This window comes from Ammospiza caudacuta, chromosome 3, assembly GCF_027887145.1.
Source record: "Ammospiza caudacuta isolate bAmmCau1 chromosome 3, bAmmCau1.pri, whole genome shotgun sequence".
Taxonomy (NCBI): domain Eukaryota; kingdom Metazoa; phylum Chordata; class Aves; order Passeriformes; family Passerellidae; genus Ammospiza; species Ammospiza caudacuta.
In genome coordinates, this window is record NC_080595.1 from 40,235,988 (window position 1) to 40,248,718 (window position 12,731).

Below are 12,731 nucleotides of genomic sequence, written 5' to 3' on the forward strand. Positions count from 1 at the left end.
TACTGTGCTCCCTCTGAGCTTGGTCAGCTGTCCTGACTGTGCTTCCTCCCAGCTTCTCATGCACCTTGTCACTGGCACAAGAAACTGAAAATTCCCTGAGTTAGAGTAAGCACTGCATAGCAACACCTAAACCATCAGTGTGTTACCAACATCATTCTCATCCCAAATCCCAACCACAGCACTGTACCTGCTACCAAGAAGACAATTAACTCTGTCCCAGCTGTAACCAGGACAGGGTGTCCCTGTGAAGAAAGAGTTTGTGTGTGTTTTGTCAGTGTGTGCCTTGTGGCCCTTGTAGGCCAATCCAGTGAAGCTGTTATTGTCAGTGACCTTAGAAATCCTACTGGAACAACAGTGGGTAATAGCTAGGAAGACAGTAGAATTGGACCTACTGCAGGTGATAGACTGGTAGAAAGAGGACTGTAAATGTTAAGGAGCATTACTGATGAGAGGTGGAAAGGGTAAAAAGAACCAGGAGTTTAAGTTTCCTCTTGTATTACAGTGCTAATTAAAATCACTGAAGAGCTGCCTCCTGCTGTAGCTCCAGGCTAAAATTGAGCTTCTGCAGGGTAGTCTTAATGTGGACTTGACAGCAAGCTCCTTCAGAGAGAGACTTGTGAATAGTGTGATGAGCAGAATTAGTGCCTTCTTCTATTTCTGGATATTACCTATATCCATTTGTGCTTTGGAGCACAAGGTCCATCTGTTCTGCAGAGAGTGTCTGCTCCTCTCTGAACAGAGGTGTGGTGAATTGAACCACCTCGGGATTCTCCCTCTGTGCTAGCTAGAGATGCTCAGGTATTGTAGATGAGGAGGCCTTTGCTGTGCTGTTCACCGCAGGGTTGCCTGCAAAACAAAATTAGGTTGGTGTGGAAGAGTGGCTGGAGCAGAATGACAGTGACTGGATTCCTGGTGGTGGACAGGAATGCAGGTGGGGAAGCAGGGAGCCCTGGAGAAAAACCAGCTGCCTTTCCGAGGTCAGTTACTGGTTTGCACAGGCATCCTGCTCGGTGGAGAGATGGCTAAAAGAGCTGTGCTTTCTGGGGTACAGTGAAGGCATGGAGCTTTTACAGTGGAGGCATTTTACCTGGCATTAGATAGTAGTCTGATGGTGCAGCAGTTTGCTGTTGACTTCTGCCCTGTCACCTGGCTATGGGTTGCTCTGAGCATGCCTGGTTGTTTCCACGTTTTGTGCTGATAGGTGACTGACACCAAGTTTCCTTTCTCATGTTTCAGGAGCTGTTGGCCAGATGCTACTGAATACTGACAGGAGAAAGCTGATTCCGAGACAAACGACCAGAAATGTTTGGACACGTCGTCACTTTGGATCTGTAAGTCCTTGTTTGAGGGAAAGTTGTCTGGCAGCCCTGTGAGTTTTTAACTATCTATGGAAATTCTCAGATCATGAGGGTAGATTTCAAATCCTGGGTTTTTTTCCAGATAAGTGGGGATGAGATGGCAGGTAGCATAGTTGCTGCCTCTAGGGTAGGAAGCAGGAGAGTTCTGTTTGAGCCTGAGGAACAGTGTGCTGAGAGACAGGGAGGCCTCTGGCAAGCTCATTCTGAACACAGCTGCAATGGAAACGTACCTGGACCCATGGGTGCAGCTGTTCCTGGAAACCTCTGTCTGTCTGCCATGTGGCTGGTGGTTATGCAATGATGCTGAAACAGCTTCTGCTGGGAGTTGATGGAAAGCAGATTCAAACTCTGCTGGTCTGATCCCTCCTGGAGGTACACGTTCTCCGTTCTCCCTCTCTTTCTCCCATCATACTTTGCAGTTTGCCCCACAGAGCAGTTGCATTGTTGTGAAGCTGTTTTTCCGTGTGCTAGTTGAGACCCGACTCAGCATTGTAGCAAGGAAAGTAGCCAGACAGCTTGTTGGGGCAGGGCCAGCACTGGGGCACCTCTTCAGTTTGTTTTGGCAGAACCTGATTTTGCGTGGTCCTGGTTGCCTGCTTGTTCCTTTCACCTTCAGTCTGACTCTCCCTGCATGTTTATAGCTGCTCCACACCCTGCCTCCTGTCCCACCTCCTGGGGCTTCATGCCACTGACATGGAAAAAGTAACGTAGCAGCAGTAGTGTTTCAGGGAAAGGAAGGCTTTACTGAAGGCTTTACTCATGCCAGTGGCAGAGTGATGGCTACAAAGCCACTCTCTTACAGCTGACTAACCCAGATTAACCCAATTCTCTTCTTGTAGTGATGGGTACCTGTTGTGTTTGATTTCCACTGGTAACTAAGCATGACACAGCCGTTGACTCACTTCTTACCCCTCCGTGGGATGGGGAGAGATTTTGAACGAAGTAAAATTTTGTTGGTTGAGATACTGACTGTTAAATGGGACAGAAAAGGAGGGGATCATAATAAAATAAGTAGAATGTAAAAAACAAGGGATGTACAGTGCAATTGCTCACCACCTGCTGACCAATGCCCAGCCAGTTCCTGAGCCAGTTCCGTGGCCACCTTTCCCCTGGTTTGTATCCTGACCATGATACCATATGCTGTGGGACATCCCTTTGGACAGTGGGGCTCAGCTGTCCTGGCCATGTCACCTCGCAGCTTCTTGTGCCCTTCAGCCTACTCACTGATAGGGTGAGAAGCTGAAGAATCTTTGCCTTAATGTAAATACTGCTTAGCAACATTTAAAACATCAGTGTGTTATCAACATTATTCTCATCTGAAATCCAAAGCACAACACTTACTAGCTACTAGGAAGAAAATTAACTCTATCCCAGGCAAAACCAGTTAAATACCCCAGGCTTTGACCAGAGAGGAATGTTGTTTGTGAACCTGTTTTGTGTCCATGGTTGGCTGGATGTTTTACAGAAGCCTGTTAACAGCAAGGTAGAGTATGATATGCTACTTGATGGCAATCAGAGCATAGCTTGCCTTCCTCTCCCTTGTGGAGGTGTGGGTTATCACAGCTCTAGGCACAAATGTTTTGGCTTAAACAAAAGCCTGATAATTGCCAGCTCATTTGTGGGTGAAAAACACTGACTTAAAAGGATAAGTGAGATAATTTATTAGCATCACCAAACTTCTGTTCCAAAGGCTTCACAGTTAGCATCCCTCTGCAGTGGCAGGGAAGATGAGCTGGGAGGGTCCCATTCTAGAGGAGGTTTGTTTAGTCCTTTCTGCAACCAGTGTTGCTTTGAAGCCATTGCTTCATGAATTTTGAGTTTATGTGATTCCAGTTGCCTGAGTGCCTTTACATTTCCTTGCCATGTGCCTTTCCAGCTCTTGCTGGGCCATGTGGCCAGGTATTTGTAAGTTCATTTTCTTTACTTTCAGAAGATCTGATGTAGGCTGAGGCAGGTACCTGGAATGAGGTGGCCATCGCAGTTGTCCTTGGCTATAAATAGTCCCTATGCCTTACATATTTGTGGGATGAGATTTCAAGCTGGCTGTTTTGGTGGATGCTTAGCTATTTGTTTTTCTTCTTCAGGTCATCTGAGTGAGTGTCCTGGCTTCATGAGGCTTTGAATTTGGGCCCAGGCTGGTGAGTGCTCATATCCTTATGAACTAGAGAAATTATTGTGATTTCAGCTGGGCATATCTTCATGCACATCTCCTGTCCTTAGCCTGGCAGAAATTGAGAGAAGAGTCCCCTAGACCACCTGTTTGATAGCGGGCCATTTACAAAGCTTCTTCTGGCTTTTCTTTTTGAAAAAGAGAAATGTCTTCCCAGCAAATCAGACCTGATGCAGTTTAACCCCACAACACAGACCTCTCTGTTTCGCTTAGGGATGCAGTGAAATGTGCATTCAGTATTATGGATGTAATTTTTCTAAAATATTAGAGATCTCTGCATCTTTTTAGGAGAAGGGACTTTGAGGGAATGACTGCAGCAAGGGGAAGTTCCCAGCATTCTGATAGGAAAGATTTTCAGGTTAGTCCTAAGAAGTTGTTTGTGTTTGTGGAAAGGTTTGAGAAACTTTTGTGAGCTTGTGTTTATAGCAGAGTGAAGGATGGTTTGCAAATGTACCTGTGAAGTGTAAAGCCTGTTATGGCTTGGGACTGCTCTGTGCTTGGTGCAGACACCTCCCACTTGCCTTCCTCTCAGGGGACTCAGTCTGGGTGTCAAAAGAGGCAGCTAGATGAGAATTGGAGAGAATTCTTGAGGATAAGAACTGGGGAGGATTCTCAAGGCTCTGTTAGACCATTACCATGTAAAACTCCACTGTCCTACACACAAAGCAAATGAAGTCTGCTGGGTCACGGGCCCCGTGGCAGCCATCGACTGCAGGTATGTGAAAGGGACTTGTGTGGCCCTGCTTGTGGAGGTGGGGAGAGGGCGTGATCTGAGTGGACACAGGTCCTGCACTTTGAAGGGCTGCAGGTCAGGTGCTGAGGATTGCAGAGATGCTGGGCTTGCTGGGTGTAAGGGTCTTGCAAGGGGAATGAGAATTGGGCACTTACTCCAAATATAGGACAACTATGAATGATGCGTATGTTGTCACTGAGGAAAGTCTGGAATTGGGCTCTGCAGCACCTGCTTGATAGCTCTGAGACTTCTTGTCTTGTGTACAACAGAGTGGTTGACATTTTGGCTGCTTGTGGGGAAGTCTTCCTGCCCTCAATTACAGACCTAGAAGATGGAAAAAAAGCTGTCTTGTATACAAGACATCTGCTTTTCTTCTACCCTATGTTTTGCTCTTGTACTGTTCCTGCAGCAGGAAGAATTCCAGCATAGCTAGGGTGAAGGATCTAATCTTTCCGCTAGTGGTACAGCTGCATGTCTGCATATGTGCAGTTATTCCCTCTAGGGGTGGTGAGGCACTGGAACAGGTTGCCTGGAGAGGTTGTGAACTCCTCATCCCTGGAGGTTCAAGGCCAGGCTGGATGGGGCTCTGAGCAACCTGATCTAGTGGAAGATGTCCCTGTCCATGGCAGGGGGGGTTGGAATGAGATGATCTTTAAGGTCCTTTCCAATCCAAACCATTCTGTGATTCTGTGTTGCAGAATCTGGCCTTAAGTACCAAGGGGTCAAAACTGCTACTCCCTAATTTGATGCCACCTGTGACTTGGAGGTTGTCTTTGTCTTTTCTGCCAGAGTAATCAGTTCTCCTTCTAACAAATCTCCTGTTATCTGCTGCACTGGTCCCAGTGTAAGCCAAAAAATTCTGGGCTCTTTAATGGCTAAAATCTCCTCCCACATAGTCCCTGCTGACAGTGCCAGGACATGATCAATAACTCCTGCTCCCGCTGTCAGTGCTGCCTGTAAGGCTTGCAGTTTCCATATTGAAAAAGGCCTTTCCTAAAGAGCCTAATCAATATGCTGCTGTGAGGTCTGTTCTCATTTGCTATATATAATCCGGACACACAACTACGTGAGTGAGCGTGTGTAGAGGGGGGAGAGGATGTGCCAGCCCTCTGCTCTCACTAGCTGGGAGAAGGACACAGCTACCTCTTACTTTGCTCCCTCTCCTGCAGCTGCTGCTCAAGGCTTGTGGCTACATCCTTTACCTGCTCTATTAGCACTCTGCATGGGGACCTGCTCTGGGACTCCAGGGGAGCCACATTCCTGCTGGGTCACTTCTAGGGTTGGATGGAGCAGCCGTGACTCTCTCTTGTGTGCCCTTTCTGCTGTTGGTAGGTGACCCGCTTTGGGAGCCACGCAGGTGGGAGGATGTCAAGCACGGCCCCGTCAAAGAAGCCTTACCGCAAGGCGCCCCCGCAGCACCGCGAAATCCGGCATGAGGTGCCCATCATTCGCGACGACCAGGATGGAGTGATCTTGGCTGAGCAGAGTCAGGTAACAACTTGCCGGGTGACAAAGGGCTTAACACCATTGCACCAGCAAATAGGGTTTAGTTACACCGAGGCAGGCCAGCTCGAGCAGGCAGAGGGGTTTGAGGTTTGCAACCTGAACTTCTCCTCATCGTGGTCGCTGGAGTCCAGCAGTGAGAAGGAAGTGGCAGGGTGCAGAGCAGAGTTGAACGTCAAGAGCCAGACTGCCTCTCCAGCGCTTCAGCGTGGTGGGAAGATGGGGCAGCGAAGTGGGAAGCGGTGCCCGAACCGCAGTCGTGGGCACTGCAGCAAATTTGTGAGCCGTAGCATGGAGACAGTTCTGGTGTCTGGAGATGAAAGGCACCATCCCACTTGCTCCTTCAAGAGCAGAAGCTTGGAACGCTCACTTATATTTAAAGAGCCTCCTGAAGTCCTGACACCAAGGAAGTTTCGTATCTCCTCTACACACCTGCCTCTCAAAGGGATCCTGAAGCAGACCAACATGACTGGCTCGTGCCCTGAGAGCTTGTGCAAGTCCCGCTCAGTAGAGACGCTTTGCCACGGTCGTGGCTCACGCAAATACAGTGATCCTGAGCTCTTCCTCAGCCCTGGGGAGAAGCGCTCCCTGGAGCAAAGCAGCAGCAGGGCTGCTGGCTCTGTCAAGCGCAGGGGGAAGCTCACAGAGGAAAAACTGCAGTTCTCCAAATTCCTGGATGAGATTACCCAGCGGGTGCTGAGTCCCAACCGTTTGCGCTCACTGGGAGAGACCAGGGGAGCAGAACAAGACCAGAACTCTCCCCATTTCCCCAGAAGCTCCGTGCCAGAAGGCCAAGGGGAAGGTCGCCTAAAAGGGGTCAAAACCAAGCATGCAACTGAAAGATCCCCCTGCCCAAGCAGAAGAAAAGCAGAAAAGAAAAGTGAGGGGCTGGGACTGGCTTCAGGCCAGAGAAAGTGTGCTGAGGAAGCTGAGAGAGCTTCCAGACTAAGAAAGAAACCTGCCCTTGGGAGGAAGGACAGTAAGGGAAAACTCCTTTCCTTGGAGAGAAGGGTAGTAGATCTATGTCAGTATGAGCTGCAGCAGCTGGCAGACGTGGGGCTGGCAGGGACATCCTCTGGGCAGCAGCATTCACTGTCTTCATGGAAAAGCAGTGCAGAGGGCAGAAGGGATGAAAGCAGTCCCTGTTCACAGCTATTACAGCCACAGCATCAGTGTGCTAAGCTTGGGCAGAAGCGTGCAGTGGAGCCGAACTACCCAGAGAAAGGATCCTGCTCCACTCCAACATGCTGGAGTCGGGAGGAGGGGCCTACCCCATCTAGATCCTCCCCTTCCTTCAACCTGGCACTAAACAAGGTAGGTGCCAGGGTCACTGACTTGCAGGCAGGGCTCTCACAAAGGCCAAACCCCTACCTGGATCTCATCTAGTCTGGAATGCCAGGGCAGAGACTGAGAGCAGGCCTCATGTTGTGGGTGCTTAATCACCAGAGGTTACTCTCTTGTGGGTGCCACTCATGGCTGTGTTAGAGGTTGGGTATATCTTCCTGGGAGTAACCAGCTTCCCTTTGGTTCAGGAGGTAAGGAAGGTAGAAACTGGTGCTTTCCCCCCACTGAAAACTTCCCAGGTGTTTGCTGGTTGGAGGCCTTCAGGCTGCTGAGTAGTAGATGTGTGGAGGAGGCAGGCAGCTCCATTGTCAGGAGGTGCTGGGATGTTCCTAGTGCTTTGTGTGTGCCCAGTGCCTGTCTGCCTTAGAGTACTTGATCTTTGTATGATGGCTGTTTCAGGTCCTTTAAGCTTTTTCTTTTCTCTAGCCTCCTTTGAGGCAATGCCATTACCTTGTATTAATAAGAATCACATTATCCCCTTTGCCTGGTCACTATCATCTGCTGTTTGTGTATTTGTGGGGGCAGGGGAGGCAGTTGCTAGATAATTCTGTGTGAATTAACTGATTGCCATGTGGAGTCAGGTGGTAAGAAAAGAATGGATTGATGCTTTGTCCTTAGAAACAGGAGGGTGTATGCAGGTGTTAAAGACCATTCTTTTAAAGTGTGAATTAATGGAGATAGCAGCCTCATGATGTCTTAGGGTCAGAACTGGGATGGTGTACTTAATAGAATTGTTAGCAGCTTGGCTGTCTGACATGGTCTCTCAGCCCAGAGCTGACTGTGACACTTAATAGGCTGTCTGAAGTGTGACTGCACTTGGGTTTGTGAAGTGCTTCTGGTATCAAGCTACAGAAATAATCCATGGGCAGTTTGGACTTTGTTAGAATGGTCAGAGTCTTGGCTTTCACAAAAAAAAAAGTTGTTTCTACTGCTAATTAAATATCTCCCAGCCATCCTGGCAGGCAGCAGCCATCTCATGGGTTAGCACAGGGAGTTCAGAATAGCTGAGCTGTGTGCTCTTGTCACTGCTCACTGCCTCCTTGTCCTGCAGGGCCCTGCTCCAGCTATCTCTAGGGATCTTGCCCATAACATTTTCTTTTACAGGCTTTCCTGACCTTTAGTGTTTCTTCTGCTATCCCAGTATAGTTACAGTGGCTGGTTTCAGGTCTGCAGAAAGAAACCTTTTTTTGCAGCACAATCTGGGTCATATAATTGGTAGCCACATTTTCCAGCTCCCAAATGATTCTCACTCATGATTTTTATGGGGCTTCAAGGCCTCACAAGTGATTGCTGTGGTGACTAGTGAATCCTGTGTATCTGGCCTGTGAGATTCCTGCTGCCCACCAGCTGTGGATGTGGAGGAAGCTGAAAGACCTGCTAAGGTGGTGATGTTACCAAAGAGATGCTGAGGTTGCACCATGGTAGGGTAAAGTTACCTAACTTGTGTGGTGGTTTCTAGTCTTCTACCCTGAACCAGAACACACAGCGTGTTTTGGTATCAGACAGCTGAGCAGTGTGTACAAATCCTTGTAGTTCTAAGCTTGACTGGATGAACTGTCAGAGCAGGGGAGGAGGAGTCACAGCTAGGGTTTAGCAACCAAGACTGCCTTTTAGGACAGTGTGAGAGACCAACTCATCTTCTAAAAGAATCTCACAGCTGTTTTCTTCCCTGTGCAGGAACCCTTGACGGATGCAGAAAGGATGAAGTAAGTGTGCTGCTCCCCCTTTATGCCTGTCATACTGCAACTGTGTGGGTGCTGATTCCTCACATCCTGCTTGTGCCACCTGTGCAGTGAAGCTGACTGGCCCTGCAGGCTCCTCTCAGATCTTCAGTCTTCCTGGGGCCGTGTAGGCAGAGCTTTGGTCTGTGCCTTGCCAACCTGTGCCTTGCATGTCCCTCCTGCTGGAGGAGGAGGCAACATGGATCCCCAGTGCAGGTGCAGGCAGAGGAGTTGGTGGGTGTGACAGAAAGTAGATGAAGTCTTTAACAGAGGTGGAAAGAGGATTTTTCCCTTCTATTCATCCATCCTGGACTGGGATAAATTATTGATTGCTTTTCATTCATCAGTGAGGGACACTGGAGCTGTGCAGCTCATCTGTCTTTGTGCAAGCACTGTAACCTGAGAGGGAGGTGGGAGCCATGGCTGGCCATCTGGCATGTACTTCTTTGCCTCTGCTCCAAGAGTGTTTGTCTGTCTGTCCTGACAGAGATGTACCTCTTGCTTCATGCATTGGAATCTCCTGAGTGTTCAGTTCCTGACTTCCTGGGGCCCCTGTGAGGGCTCTTGGGCCCTGGTGCAGGGCAGTGGGGTGGGGGTGCTGGTGTGGAATCCTCCCTGTGCACTCAGTGGTTCCTTGCTCCTGGTTCCTGCCCCAGGCTACTGCAGCATGAGAATGAGGAGCTTCGCCGCCGGCTGACATACGTGACTAACAAAATGGAGGCAATGGAGAGAGAGCTGGAGTCAGGTCAGGACTACCTGGAGATGGAACTGGGCCAGAACCGTGAGGAGCTGGAGAAGTTCAAGGACAAATTCCGTAGGTACGACAAAGAAAATGAGAGGGGTGGAGTTAGAAAGATCCCTCACACCAAAGACTCCCTCAGCTGGCGTGAGCAGGTTGTGCCCTGTTGTGCAAATCAAAGGTGTGCTGCATCCTTTAAAAGGTGCACCTGCAGACTCTAGGGGAGATAAAGGCTCTGCAGCCATGATTTCTTCCCAGGTACAGTGTAGGAATGCTGCCAGCATGAAAGGCTGATGACAGGGAGTTCTTCATCTGTTGGATGTAAGCATGCGTGCAAAAAAAGCCACTGGTGGCTGCAAGAAAATGCATCATTGCTTTTCCTGAAAAGTACCTCAGTTAAAAATCAGTGCCAGTCACTGGCATGAGCTTAGATATGACATAGCTCAGAGGAGTCCTCCAAAGTCATCTACATCCCCTCCTGCAGGATCCTTTCACCCTCCCAGCCTCATCTTGCCTCCAGTAACTTGGGGTCTGAAAGCCATCATGTGTCAGGGGTGAGGCATAGTTAATATGCCTGGTTGACTTAGTAGCAGTCTTTCTGAGTTCTGGAGTTGGTGGTTTTCTTGGCACCTATGGAGCCAACTTGAGTAGGTGCCTGAAATCCATTCCCAAGCATACAAACTTGTTTCTGTAGGTTGCAGAACAGCTACACTGCTTCTCAGAGAACCAACCAAGACCTGGAGGAGAAGCTGCATGCCCTGGTGAGTGCCCTATTAAGTCACTAGAGAGATGAGGTGGAAGAGACCAGTGTGTGTTAGGAGCAGGTGAGGGAAGGGGCCCTGTCTTTACCCAGCAGATGTGGCAGTGGGTGAGGGGTGAGATTCTGGCCATGATCATCTACTCCCCATTTTGGCTGGTGTCATGAGTGGTTTTCTTGATTTACTGAGCCTGTACTTGGTCATGCACGAGAGCTTTGGTTCCTCACAGCATAATTGCATGGTATTCCGTCATGTTGCTTCAGTCCCTGAGTGCCAGGGATGTGTCAGGGGTGGTCATCCTGGGAGGATGGGAGCAGTCAGAGCAGAGCCAATGTGCGTGTATGTCTGTTGTGTGCATTCATAACACTCATGGCTGTTTCTTTTCTCTCCCTCCCCCTCTTTCTCTTTCTCCTCCCCACGCTGCCGCTGGCACACTCTGGGCGCACTCACCTCTCAGGCCTCTCTCAGCCAAAGCTGGATTTTTGCAGTTGCGTCTTTTCGTTTGTGTGTTTTTCCTTTTTCCTCTTTACGTGTCTCAGCCTGTTGGTCTCATTGTCAATCCCACATACCCCATCTCAGATGGAGGGGCCCCAGCCCTCGTCCAGCCAAGGGCTCACCTGGTATCCAGCAGCTGCCCGCAGATGCAGCAGGTCCTAGCTTGCAGGGCTCCATCTTAAGAGTGTTTGACTCTGAGCCAGCTGGAGCATGACATGTTGGGAAGTGGTGCCCATAAGCTGCAGCACTGCGTAAGGTGTGGATGGCTGTGAGCCTTGTTTGCTCCCTTTCCTTCCCCTTCTGAGCTGTGAGCAGGCAAGTCAAATAGCTGAGGTGCTGATTGCCTCTGTGTAGCCCAGGATGAGATTTCTTTGGTTCTAGAACTTGAATTTCTTGGGTTAATATTCACCACCAATTATTGGTTGTGCTGGTGCCTGAAGAGACTGCATACCAGTGAAGTACTGGTTCCCCTATCCGCTTGCCTCTTGCTGTGCTGTACCCGTGATGCACAGCTGGCCCTGCTGGTCACAGCCTCACAACACCCTTGGGCAGTTTGGAAGAACTTCTTGAGACAGCAACAGCTTGGTTGTTCTGAGCTGTTGTCCCCCTTTGCTGTTACATCTGAGTCTCTGGCAGCCCTGTACCTGAACTGTTAGGGAGTCTGAAGAGGCAAGGTTCCCTGCTTTATGGAGGACATCAGCTGAACTTCAAATGGAGCCACGAGTCCTTTTGCTTACTAGAGCAAGGCTTAAACTCTTGCGAGATGGTGCTTCCCCCTTTTGTCCATTCAGTATTGACTGTTGGATCTTTTCAGGCAGTATTCTTGTTTTGGTTTCCCCAGGAATGAGGACTGGGTGTCACAATCTCAGAGGTCTTTGCTTTCAGTGGCAGGTTGGGACTGATTGCTCAAAACCACTAGTTTTTTGTGAGGCACCATGGGAACCAGGGGCAGAGAGGAAACATGCTGGTGCTGCGAGAAGAGATACTACATTAAGGAGGTTCTGACTCAACCTCTTGTCTCTGTAGCTAGCAGAGCAGCTGGTCCCATTTGGCTTCTGGAATCACCTTCCTTTGAAGAGGGTTGTCTCCCTTGTCTGTCTGTCTATCTGTCTGGAAGTTTTTTGTATCCCAGCTGAACATGTCATTGTGCTATGCTTGGGCTGAGGTGGGTGGTAAAGCCAGGTTCTGTGCTAGGAAGTTTTAAACCTGGTATTCTTGCATCCCAGATTAAAAAGGCAGAAATGGACCGCAAGACGCTGGACTGGGAGATTGTAGAGCTCACTAATAAATTGCTTGATGCCAAAACCACCATCAATAAGCTGGAGGAACTCAATGTAAGTGTTATTTTGCAAATGGCTGTGAAAGTGTGTGAGGTGTGGACTCTTCCTTTTGTTCAAAGTCATTAGTGTAAAGGAGCACATGAAAGACTCCAGTGTGTATGGAAGTGCAGGAGCTGTACAGGATAGCAGGGACGGACAAACAGAAGAGGGTCTGAGGGGTAGAACAGGGAAGAATGGATCTTCAAGTTTGATGTATTTGCTCTTTTGAGCTTAGGGTTTGACTTGAGTCTGGGCTGTACCTAAGGAGGGGTCATTCACTGCAGAGCTGGGAGGGAGCTGATGCTTTTTCTACACCATTAATATAAAAGTTCCTGGATCCAGTGCTTGTCTCTATTAACTGCTCTCAACTCCTTCCAGTCTGTCTGCATCATTAGATATAGCTGAACTGTGGGATGGGAGAGAAAAGGTGGGATTTTGGGGATGGTTAAAATCCCCAGAGGGTGTGGGGCTTGGTACACTGACAAGAGGGTATGCCGGGAACAAGGACTGGAGTTGAAAGAGACACCGTGGCTGAGTTGTAAGAAAATACATAAAAGTATGGGGAGGAGGGAATGGCAGTGCCCTCATGAA

The 12,731-nt window shown here is 49.1% G+C and overlaps 1 protein-coding gene across 2 annotated transcripts in view; it reads left to right on the top strand.

The window, feature by feature from the left end:
- TJAP1 (tight junction associated protein 1) overlaps positions 1-12,731 on the top strand; it is a 38,954-nt gene that overhangs the window by 20,414 nt on the left and 5,809 nt on the right. The window contains exons 2-8 of one of the 2 annotated variants that reach the window (XM_058801596.1): positions 1,237-1,331; positions 3,443-3,496; positions 5,594-5,752; positions 8,786-8,814; positions 9,486-9,647; positions 10,263-10,329; positions 12,048-12,155. In XM_058801596.1, coding sequence (XP_058657579.1) covers positions 5,627-5,752; positions 8,786-8,814; positions 9,486-9,647; positions 10,263-10,329; positions 12,048-12,155 — 492 coding nt within the window. In that variant the 5' untranslated portion in view covers positions 1,237-1,331; positions 3,443-3,496; positions 5,594-5,626. Of the gene's footprint in view, positions 1-1,236; positions 1,332-3,442; positions 3,497-5,593; positions 5,753-6,890; positions 7,079-8,785; positions 8,815-9,485; positions 9,648-10,262; positions 10,330-12,047; positions 12,156-12,731 lie in introns of those variants that run through there. The other variant, XM_058801597.1, reaches the window with a different exon arrangement.